Below are 13,331 nucleotides of genomic sequence, written 5' to 3'. Positions count from 1 at the left end.
CAAATTCTTTAACGTTTAGCAAGTTCCTAAGTTTGTGCTTGTGGGGTATCCCCCTTTTTCTCGGTGCGGACTTACTTTTTTCCGCTTGGGAGCACAAGTGTGCGTGAGTTTTTTCTACGGCACTTTTCTCTCGTCAGTGAATTGGTTTCTCTTCTATTTCTAAGTTTCTAAGGTGAGTGATGAGGAAACCTTTGTCCTAAAAAAACATAAGCCCCAAACAAAAATAGAATAAAAGCAAAAATAACGCTTGGACTTGGTTCCTTACAACATTTAATATTTTCAGATCTCAATTTGTTCTCGAGTTTGTTTTTATCTTACACAATTTCATTCCAATTTATAACTATTTTTAATTCTTTCACCTATTTTGGTACTTGGTAAAAAAAATCATATTCTTAAATACAGAAACAAACAGTGGATAAATCTTTCTGATAAGTTCTTTGCGTTTTAGTAATTGTATTTGGCATAACATTTGTTACTGGCATCAACCGAATACTTCATTTACATATTCAGCAATGAAAATAATAATAGTTTTAATGTCTCCACAATTATTATAAAATACACTTGGCCCATTTGTCAGAACCATATTAAATACAATAGTATCCTACAACGAAGTATCTTGTGTGTCTAGAGCAGTGGTTCCCAAAATGGGTGCTATTGCCCCCAACAGGACAGTGAGTAAATCTAGGGGCGAAAAGAAGCAAGGGGACAGCGGAGGCAGGACCAAATGATGACCTTAGGCAAGAGTTTGGGTCACTGACAACCTTTTCCTTTTCTCTGTTAAAACAGATATGAAGAAACATTGCATTTAATGTGTTTCCAGACCAGATGTTGACAACAATGTATGGTAAAGACACAAAGTGTGAGATTTGTAGAAAAGCTTTGCTAAGAATATTTCCAAGCCTTTCTCACACAAGGAAAATTAGGTTGGGTCATTGGGTATAAGTTTATGCAGTCAAGAGGGCAGTGGCTGAAAAAAGTTTGATAATCACTGGTCTAGAGCTACAAAATGGTCTGTAGACTAAAGAATGAGGTGGTAGATACTGCCTGCAGGGAGAGGGGAGAGAATTTATAGAATTTTAGGTTTATATATGGACATCAAAAACGTTTAGAATTTATATAATTTTTTCTTTAAATTAATATAAATGGTGTTGCAAATTTAATGCCCAGCAAAATAAAGATAATATGGGCTGACAAAACGATGTTTTTTTATATCAAATTACTTGTATGTTGCATACATGATTAGAGGTAAGGTTGGTTATGTATGCAGAATGCATAATAATTAGTATTTGGTGTACATAGCAGATGGAAAAAATTGCTTATATACAGTCTGGCTAGAAAAGGAAGAGCTGCCAAATGTGCCTGTGGAATGCCTTACAGCCTCTACAAGTGCCCAAACTTCATTTGTGATGATTAGCTTGATAGAGCCCATCAACAGTTATTTGTTAATCATTTCCCAGATGTGCTTAATTGAAGATGAATCTGGTGAGTATGCAGGTTAAGGAAGAAGTGACATATGGTAGTCATCCAGAAACAATAGGACATTTTATGATGCTCATGATGCTGGCATTATACTGTTGGAATATGAAACCAGCAAACCTCTGAAAATAAGTATTGGAAGCTGAGGCAATACTCTGTGATCTGAAGTACTAGCAATGTGTTTAGGCAAGAATAATACTATATTCCAATGGCATTCTACATCATAACAGCTGGTGCTAGGCCTTTAGTGCTTCACAGTGCATGCTCAGGAGCCTTTTGCCACTGTCCCTCCATATATATAGATCCATCCTTTGTGGGGCAATAAATTCATCTGAAAATACAATATATCTGTTCATCCTGTTTGTAGTGGCACTATTGTAATTGCAGATATCTGTGGTTGGGAGTCAGTTGTAATCAAAGTAATGAGAATACTGCTAAGTGGATTTTTGTTGGCTGAACTTTTTGTCCAATGAGAAAAGACCTCTGAATGTTAAAAAAAAAAAAACTGGTTCTAAAAGAGTGTTTCTTCTATTTGAACATTTTGTTCTAGAACTTGAAGTGGAGATCACTCTTTTAACTTACCCATTCAATGATTAATTAATTGCATTGACTAAAAAAATAAAGGAAACTGATTAAATAAATTAGCTCTTTGTGTCTGAGAATATCTTCAATTATTTTATCTGAGGCATTTCTGATAAAGGTGCTAGTTGCTGTAAATAGCATCGAGCAATGTGTAGACACCAGATGATGGGTGACAAATCACCACTGTTGGGCTAGGATCTGTAATGTGAGCTGCTCAGTTCATTTTTTTTGCTGCAGTATGTTTAGTCCCTAAGATTTACTATAGAAACTTATAGTACTGTAACTACCAATAGTCACTCAATGAATGGTAAAACCATTTAATGATGTTAAATTTAATTTGTGACAATTTGAACTTAAAAATATAATAAATTGAAATTTCAAAAGTTCTTTCTGATGATAGAAATATTTAAATGTAGTATTTTGTATGTACTAGGAACAGAAACAAACTTTACATCTCATGATGCCCTTGTTGTACATCCAGTCGATGTATAACAATATCGTGGATCACGTTTCACGTCTGGTTACTAAAAGCTGGACATTATACATTCAGCAAGACAACGGAAAAATGGTGATCGTTCGTTCTCAGCCGGAAACCGTGCAGGAATTTTCGGATACAGATGAATGTAAGTCTTATTTTTTAAAATTAAAAGTAGATTAATTTCTTATGTAGAAAAAAGTGCAAATTTAGAAACTTAAAATTGAAATCAACCAAAAAAAAACTTTAGCAATAAACTGAAAAACACATGAGGTAGCTAAACAGTTAATAAAAAAATCCAGCAACAACTTTCATAACTTTCCTGACAATAAATTTAAAATTGTATGTGGCAACATCTGTTAAAACTTTTTGCCATTTTATAATAATTAATATTAAAAAATCATAATTTTGAGAATAGAGATGAGTTTTATAAAAAGTTGCAAATATTAATGAGTAAAATCTTCATTATGTCCAACCCCACTAGAGATACGTCTGACCTCCCTCTATCTCCCCACCCTTAAACCTTTAACTATCAAAATTTAATGGCATTAATCATCCTAATACACAAACCTCTCCTCAAAACTGTGAAGCTTTATTGTTGAAAATTTCTAAAGTGAGTGAACAAAATTGTGCAACCCCACACACACAATTGTATACAGAAAATCTCCCAATTATGTAAAAATGTCTACATGCTTCTGATATAGAATAATTCCTAGGACAGGATTTACAGATTATAAAAAAATATTTAGTTTGTTTATTTCTGTTTTCATTATTTTGATTTAAAATGTATAATTAAAGTGAAGTAATGTCTAAAGTGTTTCAGTTTATATACAATTCTCACAGATTTATAAAATAATTTAGATTAAAACAGAATTGTAAATCAAAGAAACTTACGATAAATTTCACGAACATACTCCAGAAAATTGTTAGAACAGAAATAAAACCTTTTCATAAAGACTGTCGACATGTAATGTTTTATCATAAGTCTTGCTTGATCATGCCAGAGAAATTAGACAAATTGTTACACATGGGCATGAACCGAATGACGTTTGACACCTCTCAAAAGACTCGACGAGCTAGAAGACAGGTGTTTGCATTGTAGATGCTCATTCATCTTATCTGTCAATTTTCTTTCCGTACTGCATTATCTGCAAGTGTCAGCAAGTTCCAGTATCCTAAGTATTGTTTTTCTTCACCCATTAAGATGTCAGACTTATGACTGTGGTCTTGTGACTTTTTTACAGAATATATAGAATTATACTGTGGTTTTCCTTGCCTAATGAAAAGTTAAATCAAAGAATTATAGTAATATAGAAAAAAAAGTCAAAAATATGCTGGTTTGATTAATAAATATTGAAAAGTGGATCATGATGCTACTGCATTTCTGATCTTCGTTAATGCGTTAATTATGATTCATTTGTGACAGAAGAGCAAACAAAGATGCAAATAGCCTGAAAAGATAGTAATTAAAATTTACTTTTTAATAAAGCAATAAAAAAATTGATTCTAGAGAAATGGTATGTCAAAGTCAGAACACGTGTGTTCTAATTCAATTTTTGTAAATTTTGAGATAAGTACACTATAGTATTCTAATGGTAATGTAGTATCATGGTATAGAGAAAACGTTGGGTTTATCATTTTCATTGGTAAAGAGGACATAATTATGTACTAATTCCAGGATCATTTTGGAACCAGATTGTAAAAATTAGTAAATTAATGACACAAAGCTAGTTTGCTGTAAATAAGAAAATATGTTGTGTTTAACTTGACAGCCTATGATGTTGCAAAAGGAAAGGTTATTGCTTTCTACAGCAGGAAGGACTGACAATGACATTTTATTAATGTCTATAGCAAATGCTGAAGGACTGAATGTTAAGAAAACTAAAAGTTAAAAAAAACCAAGAAAATGTTCTCTCAAAATCAAAATGCTTCAATGACTGCAGCCATTACAAAGTTCTTGAAACGAGGACACAGTGCATGTGAAATACATCAAAAGTTTCAAGAGCCAGGCTGTAGTTGTGTGCAAGAAGTAGATACCTAACATTCCTTCAGTTAATAGCGAGGTTGTGGCCAAAGTTTTCATCTCTAAAACATAAACATTGAGCGCCCCTATCTTGTAAGCGACATTCACATTTTAGAGAGAAAATCATAGCCACAACCTTGTTAATAGCGAGGTTGAGGACAAAGTTTTAAACGTGAATGTCGGACGTTCAGTGCCGCTTTCCTGTAAGCCTAGAAGTTTGACAATGGTGTTTGGAATGTCGAGCATGATTCCACTGACTAACCAAACACCATTGTCAAACTTCTAGGCTTACAGGAAAGTGGTGCTGAACGTTTGACGTACACGTTTTTCACGTTAAAACTTCGTCCTCAACCTCGCTAATGATCTTAGTTTTTTATTTGAAGAAATGAGCTGCAGAATCTCCACATTATGCTTACGAGTGGATATTCAGTCCACATGCAACTCTTGTCTGCATTTTTATAGATCCAGGCTGTGTGTAAATCAGTGATTCTCAACCACTGTGCTGCGGCACTTCAGTGTGACGCAAGATTTTTGAAGTGTGCTGCCACTGCGAATATCTATACTGTACATAAGTGATGTCAGACTAGTAGTTTAATCGGCTGTACCTTCCTAGAGTGCTTTTGGAAATTGTAACTGGTGTTACTGGTAACTGCCAGTAGTTACCAAGGCATTTAGAAAATATGACCTAAATAACCAACTGCATTTAAAAATCACTGTTATGACGTCACCAATTGTCCTGCGGTACTTACCAAAGTAACCGTGTGCTAAGTTAACCGTAAAGTTAAATTATTAAAAGTGTACTGTGACGAATAAAAGGTTGAGAATCACTGGTGTGAATGCAGAATTCTTGATTTATTTTGGCTGTTTGTTCTTTGAGCAGTCTCGAGGATGTACTTATCTAGATTTTAAAAATTTTTATTAAACTATACTTTAAATTCAAATTTTTTTAGTTATAGATTCACAAGAAAATGATTTTCCCAACGAACCAATCAGATTTGAAGGTGCACAGATGCACAGGCTTACCGCTTATCGAAGCAACTCCCACTACGGCGTGGCTCTCGGAGGATTTGGTCGTGAGGAAGTCTCCAGATATCCTGAAAGAACGGCAGCGGCAGACTGGTTGGGTTGCATCTCGAGACAGTCTGGCATACCGCGATGGTTGTTGGTGTTAGTACTGTTCTTGGCCGTAATGGTCATGGTGTGGCTTTGCTGTGCCACCGCAGTCACTGCTCCGGAACAACATCTTCGCCCTCAGGTGAGTTTTGCAAAAGATCAAAATACAGAATACACAAAATTTAAAACTAATCAAAATTTATATTCATTTCAGAAACTTCATATCAATGGTGATCTTGATTATTTATTAGTTTGTAGTCCCGCAGAAAAAATCAAGATTCAACCGCCTCAAGATCCTCAGGCACCGCCTCTGCCCGTGAAAATTAATTTAAATCAGGCATAGTTCATTCAGATCATACTTTTACTCAAACATTTATTTAGTTATTTACCTTACGTTAAAATTGCACATCACCAAAAATTTAAATAGTTTTGCATAGTTCGAATGCAACACAATACAGTCTAAAATAAGAGTACCATAATAATAATAATAAGCCTTCACGTCGAATGAAGTCGGTAGTCGAAACTTTGATATCTTGTTGTAATTTTTGGTAATGAGAAAAATTTTCTATGTTGATTTTTTTATTATTATTATAATGTACAGTTTTTCTTTATGATGTTCGAGCATTTAATTTTTATCGGTAATTAACGATGGGTTCGTACGCCTTGTTGGTACGTGTTGTGTTACATACGTAAACATTAAGGATGATTTCGGATGTTATTCTATTTAAGAGACAAATTTAAGTAATTTAGCTCTGGATCCCAAAAGATCTAAAACATGCATTTTAATCAGATAGTGCAGTATAGCATTTTCAATATAGGTGTGTATTAATTTTACATTGTCGTTCTGAGGTGGGTCGGCAATTTATCGAATTTCATTGCCAATAATGAAAGTCTGTGATGTCTCTCGTGAAATCAGTACTAGTCTTTTTTTGACTTTTCGATCGACGGCTCTCGCCATACATGTTGTCCATTGCATCGTTTGCATTTTTCATTCTTCCTCGAAAGGTTTTTTGCACTTTAATATTAATCGGGAGTAGTAGTAATAAAGTTAAGCACGGAAATCAAGGTAAGAGTCTCAAATGGTCCTGTGCAATACGAAACATTTATTTTTTAATTTTGTTATCCACGTGTATTCCGATCGTCGGTAGTTATTCCGAATTTATCGAAGCGCCCACCCCGTCGGCTTGGATTTTATTTTTATTGGCTCTGCCGCCAAAATAAGATTTGGCCTATGGTTTGTACATATAGGATTGTCTGTTATAACTAACTTGGCACAGATAAGTTCTGTTAGATGTTATTACTATTGCTCTATATGTCATCTTGTAAGTACTTTAATAACACTACTGGTATGTATTGTTATCTCAATGAAGATATCTAAATTGCTGTACTAAAGAATTTCACATTCAATCGATGTTAAACAAGATTGAAGGTTGTATGAAAAAATGACATTTGAAAATAAAGAGTACTATAGTCATATATAACCTACTATGTTTGAAATTATTTGCAAGCATGATGCATATAACTTACAAATTTTGGTACAAATGCAGCTCCAAACAAGGCGGTCGGGACTGTAGGAGTAAAAACCTTACTGAAAGGATTCCGAACTTTTCTTGAAACAATGCAAAAAATCAACTGTTTTCCACTACAATGGCATTTTATGAGCTTTTAGTTCATAAAACACAGGAAATGCCATTGTATTGACTACTTCCAGGCATGATTAGAGCCACTGTGTGTACTATGTTAAGCCTTTTGGGGGCTATATCTCACAAAGGGTTGTGTAAACCATTGGTCTTTGACATTTTTACTCCTACGGGCATAGTCTAGAGCTCTGATAAGGTCCCACCTACCTCATTCAGAGTTGTATTTGTATCCAAATTTCCTTAAATTTTATTAATGCTCATTCATTATTATTAGCAATTTACATCATCACGTAGTCGCCAATTTCAGTGGGAAAAGACTAAGTGATGATGTAATTACTGGACTAATACTGAGTAAGTTAATTTTATGTTCACATGAGCCTGTTGTTGTCCTGCTACACATTTCAAGATTTACTTTGTAATAAGTAAATGTTCAATTTTAGACATTAATAACACTTAGTTTTCTATATGCAGTGTGATCAAAAAGTTTACCAGTATGGAACAGACTTGTATGCAGTTTGAAGGTAGAAATTTCAGAAATGTTGTTGGGTAAAGTATATTACATCAGATACAAGGATTAATAATTATCATATTTGTTAATAGGAAAAATAACTATGTTTACAAAGCAATTAATTAGTCCTTATAAAGGGATGGAAAAGATTCTTTGCACACAAAAAACAATCTCTCACCTGTGATGATACCTCCATTGTTTTTACGCATCAGTTCATTCATTACCTAAACATTTTTTTTAAATTTCTCATTGTTACCATACATTGAGAAGTTTAAAAATCGTAATTAAGTTACGATCATCATCAAAATATGCTATCTATGGCCATTACTACCATAACATCCTGATAGCTCAGTAAATTTTCTGATTAGAGTGCCATACATTTTCACAAAAGGAAATACGTCACACAAAGTAGTATATATAAATGAAAATTATAAAAGTACAGAGCTATTTACAAATTTATCATCAAGACGACCATAATTTCATGTAATGTTTTTTGTACAGGTTATAAGAAAAAATTGTATATAAAGAACACAAGATAAACAGTTTACAATAATTAAAATGTTCCCATATTCTAGACTCCTTTGATTAAATTCACAGATGAGCTTGGTGTCAAATTATAATTATCTTGATCAAATAATCTTGGTTATTAAATTTTACACTTCTTATTGTAATCCATTAAATTAAAAACACAGATGACATAAAAATGACCAGAATTAAGATCAGGACTGACCACTCGTTTGGATTTATATGCCATATATATAAATTTACAGTCGTGTGGTATCCGTATTCAATGTGCTATCTACAGAGAGATATAGCAGTAAGATGACTAAAAATCAATATTAAAACTTGCCACTATAGCTAGCAATTTCAGCACCCAAGCAACAAATGTTTTATTTGAATGAGATGCTCGTGCTATATGGAGACCTTGGCCATGCAGAGAATATTGCTTGACGTGGTTTCCATTCTAAAGGAATAAAAAGTGTTGAATGGTGTTCGGCTGACTGTAATCGATACTCTGATGCTGTCTTTCGAAACTGTCTCCAATACCCCTGGTATTGTAATTTTTGGTTGTGGAGAGTTTAAATGGATTATCAGATTGCTGCATAATGTTCAGATTCTTTCTTAATTCTTAACTCTGTCTCTCGTGCACTAAAAGGACCTTTTTCCCATATCTGCAGCAGGGAAGATCAGATGGCAACGGATGGGGTCTGACACGCTCGGGATCATTACTCCCATAAAAAATATTGTTAGATCCTTCGTATCTAGTTGAATGCATGATCACAACACTGACAAATCTAGTGAAAATTGGGTAGAATAGCCAATCACTAAAATGAATATTGCTGAGTTTGGATTTGATTCCCAGTCCCTCAAAGTGATAGATCAGTGCTTTACTAGCCCATTATAATGCCAAGTTTTGGTACTTTTATGGACTTGCAAAAGGCATTTCCATTAAAACGATGTTACCATGTTGATTTGAATAAGGATATTTTAGATGATCAGTTACTTCCAGTTTTATCATCTGGTATATAAAAATCTATAGTTATATTTTCAAATGAACAGGATATAAGTCATAAAATACTGACATGAGAATGCAATAGTGCATCATTTGCAGAAATGTAATAGTAATGAATTGTATAGAGCATTGAAATATATCTTTTGTAGTAATTAATCAAGAACAAAAGAAAAATGTCAGTTTATTACTTTTCACTGCTTTGAAAAACTGCTTTGCAACAAAGAAATATTTAACAGTTTGCTTGAATGGTCATTGCAGCTATGTTCTTTACGCAAACGGTAGAAATGTGAATTTTGAATATATTTGCATATAAACACTTAATTTTTTTCTTGCCTTTGCAATCTTTTCCAACATCGATTTGACAAGATAATTGCTCCTACAAAATACTGAGAACAATAAAATTAATTTATTACTTTTAAAACTCTGTCTTTTGATGATGATCCAAATTCTTTATGCTAAAAAAAAGATTTTAAAAATATTTTTACTGCTTAACATTTAGTTTAAATATCATTTGCTTATGACGCAGTTATTAACTATATTTTAGATCAGCTCTAGGTGGATATGGTGCATTTAAATCAGTCAAGCCACTTAAGGTGCCAAAGATCATCTAAGATTTTGATAGTCTACAAATTATTTAATTGTAATGCTGTATGGAACAACTTTGGGTGCGTATACTTTTTGTTTCGGATGGATTGATCTGTAAGATCGGATCGGTCTGTCACGTGACACAGACCGCTTCTATCGTGTGTTAATTGGCAGAAAGTATAGAAGTACGATTGAATCATATTTACTCCATGAATAAAAAATGCTAACATAATGGCAAAATGGGAGAGTGCACACCAAAAAGGAATTGCCGTGTACGGTGGTTGCAATTTACATTTCAATGATCAGATCTTTCTACCGTACATCCAAAGTTTAGACAAAATATATTTGGTAGAAGAGTTAACTATTAAAAATTCTTTTTTCTGAAAACATTAACTTTTATTTGAATGAAACTGTTCACAAAGTAACATTACTGTGTAATATTATCAATCTGTTTCACCATTTTTATCGTGAAAAAGTAAAAAAAAACTACTCCTATTTTTAAGTGCAGGTGTCTTCTAAACCCAGATTTCATTGTATTTCATTAATCAGATAATCCACAGAAATCTACTATTTTGTTTATACGGAAATTGTACAAAAATTTAAAACAAAATTTGCTGCCACCTTAACTGTCAAGCACACTGCTCCCACTAGTGGCAGGTCTGGAAAGCCATCTTGCATAACAGTCTGTTACTTTAGTAGTAGTGCGAAGGATATTAAAAGCAAAGCAATTTGCCTGGGAAATTCTGTACCCTTGTGTTTCCTTTCACGGCAGGGATATAAACAGCCATTTTTCGGCAAGATAACGTTTAGCTACATATAGCTAGGGTTTCCAAGGAATGTTTTGTCACATTTTCTCGGTCTATCCGGTCTCCAGATTTGTTGCGCATCGAGCATTTGTGGGACCAGATGGGACGCCGGCTTTGGCCATCTACGAGCACAAGGGATCTAGAATGGCAGTTGCAACATCTGTCGGCAACTCTATCACAGGCATTACATGCTACTATTTTGTATAATTCCATGCTTGACCATATTACTCCATGTATCCTGGCAAGAAAGAAATCTGGATATCAGTACTTTGGGGGCATGCACATTTTGCCACCTTTGAGACGACAGCACGTGGTAGTCTTACATCCCGAACATCAATCCATACTATTTCTTTCTCCAAGTTTCCTGTGCAACCAGTTTTGAATTTTAGAGAATGGGATATAGAAATTTCTAAGCATTCAACCTTACAGATGGATTAGATTTGAACCATAAATTGCAGAGAATTTAATTCAAAATTCAACTGTCACTTAGTAGTTAATTGAATATTGGAGATAGAAAAAAAGTTATGTACTTTAGTTAATGGTTTTTCCCAAAATGTTTATTATTTAAATAATATACTATCTGAAATAATAAACTAAATAAATTACCTCTTCATGCACATGAGGCTGTCTTGTGATAAATTCCCTTTCTTCCAATAAAGGAAAATCTCTCTCTCTCGGTCTTCTGTGAAATGCTTGATTTGTTAGATAACATAATCTGCTTTAAAACAAAACTCATTTTAAAAATCAATATAAATCTTTTTAATTAAACTTTAGCTGTTATCAAAAATAATAATTCTGTATTGAAAAAGTAGAGAAGAGAGAAATAAATCATCTGAACATTTTTACAATTGAATTTACATTGAGCAAACATTACAGTAATGCAATTTTTTATTACCACCACCACCACCACCACCATCATCATGAATAATTTGACTTCTGCTTCAGTCTGATTTTTTAAACAGGAATGACATGATGATGATGATGATGCAAATACACAATCTCTTATCTGAAAATCAAAAGTTTATCCTGCACACCAAAGCTTGTATTTGATACCAAAATGCCCCAATTACACACATACAACACACCTGTGATTTGGTGTGTGTATCAGTTTGCATTTTGGTACTCTTACCAGTTACACGACCGTCTTCCTGCTTCTCAAAGTGACAAAACACTAATAAAACTATTAGCAAGCAGTAAAGTGTTTGAAAATTATTATTGATAGCACAAAACTCGAATGCACGTAGCCGTGTGGCATCTTAAGTTCCGAAATTTAAAACTTCCGAGGATTTCGGATAAGTGATTGCACACCCGTATATATTTTATTTATAATTACCTTTATTACATTTTGTAAATAATTAATTGTAATTTTGGTGAAATAGCTTTGAATAATGCTTTGAATCAGGACCACTTTTCTTCTGTAATGATTATAAAATTCTTCCTGATTCTTTGTCTTTAGTGTTGCTTGTCTTCTTTCAGTTTTATTCATCTGTCAAAAAAGCACAAAGTAATGTTATTAAGCCAGTTTTTTTAATTTTATATAACTACTATATTTACCAATCTTTCAATTTCCTGAATATTTTTCTCCCACCAACACTGTATTGCCACAGCTGCCATGTTCTGTTATAAGATTATTACTGTAGATACATACAGTTATGTATGTACCTAAAAGATTCTCAGTTATCCCAAATGAATCACAATGGATGTTGTGGAAAAAACCTTAGTATCAATAGTTAGTGTGGTTTGATGAGATAAGGCAACATAATACAAAGGTGATCTATTAAAGGGGTATCTCCTGGGAGGACTTTCTACAGGAAACAGGTCTCTGTTTAGAGGTTTTAGAAATATGAAGTATATTCAGAAAACTATACAGTTTTTGCTTGTTCGTCAGTGTAAACAACATTCTCTACATACTAATTAATACTCACACATTTTGTTGATGAGACAGAAAACACACACACACAAAGCTGTTATCATTATTGGCTCACATGTAAAAGGCCACTAACCAACACTTACTTCCACATCGTCAGATATACTTAATTATCCTGGTCAAACTACACAATTTCTGTGAGGAAGAGATGCTCAACAGATTGATTTTCCATTATATCTCGCATCCTGTATTTTTATATTCATCATCCTAATTGATTCAAAGATGGATAATCAAGAATCTGCTGCATAAATAATCACCATTTCTAAGCTTATAAAATAGCTTTGCAGTCTCTTTCTAATCAAATATGTTCTGGAAACATTTTGCAATATTATCACCAGATTCAAATTCTAAAATAAAATTTATAAAATGATCTTTAGCGATTTAAACTAGACGATAATCTGGAAGAGAACAAAGCGTACAAGTACTGAGAGATAACGATCGTAGGTCTTATCTTTATTTTCTTTCCACCATCTATGTATGATTGTAGCAGATGTATTCTATCAAATAAAACTATTTTTAGTTTTTAAAGTAAAAAAATAGATTTTAAAAGTAAATTGTGATGATAAGGATAAATGTAGAATAAAATTAGACTTTTCGATGATACAATCATCATTATTACATAATTTTAAGGACATCCAAACACTTGATTTTTAATTTCTTGCATCAGCCTGAAGAGGACAGTC

The 13,331-nt window shown here is 33.3% G+C and overlaps 1 protein-coding gene and 1 long non-coding RNA gene across 2 annotated transcripts in view; one reads left to right on the top strand and one right to left on the bottom strand.

Moving 5' to 3' along the window:
* Positions 1–7,154, top strand: part of LOC111630410 (transmembrane protein 59-like) — a 35,017-nt gene extending 27,863 nt beyond the window's left edge. The window contains exons 4-6 of the mRNA XM_023374502.1: positions 2,492–2,681; positions 5,507–5,811; positions 5,884–7,154. Of these exons, the coding sequence (XP_023230270.1) occupies positions 2,492–2,681; positions 5,507–5,811; positions 5,884–6,012 (624 nt within the window). The 3' untranslated portion in view covers positions 6,013–7,154. The remainder of the gene's footprint in view (positions 1–2,491; positions 2,682–5,506; positions 5,812–5,883) is intronic.
* LOC111630411 lies at positions 2,688–13,104 on the bottom strand. Its single transcript, XR_002757520.1, has 5 exons — positions 12,647–13,104; positions 12,276–12,543; positions 12,055–12,207; positions 11,328–11,439; positions 2,688–3,809 (listed from the first exon to the last, which is right to left on the bottom strand). It is a non-coding gene; the product is annotated as an uncharacterized LOC111630411 (long non-coding RNA).
* Positions 13,105–13,331: the final 227 nt, after the last annotated feature.

Source organism: Centruroides sculpturatus, unplaced genomic scaffold (genome assembly GCF_000671375.1).
Source record: "Centruroides sculpturatus isolate CEXI.00-Female unplaced genomic scaffold, Cexi_2.0 scaffold728, whole genome shotgun sequence".
NCBI lineage: Eukaryota > Metazoa > Arthropoda > Arachnida > Scorpiones > Buthidae > Centruroides > Centruroides sculpturatus.
Note: the sequence above shows the minus strand (reverse complement) of the source record. Positions and strands in the feature narration are given on the sequence as shown.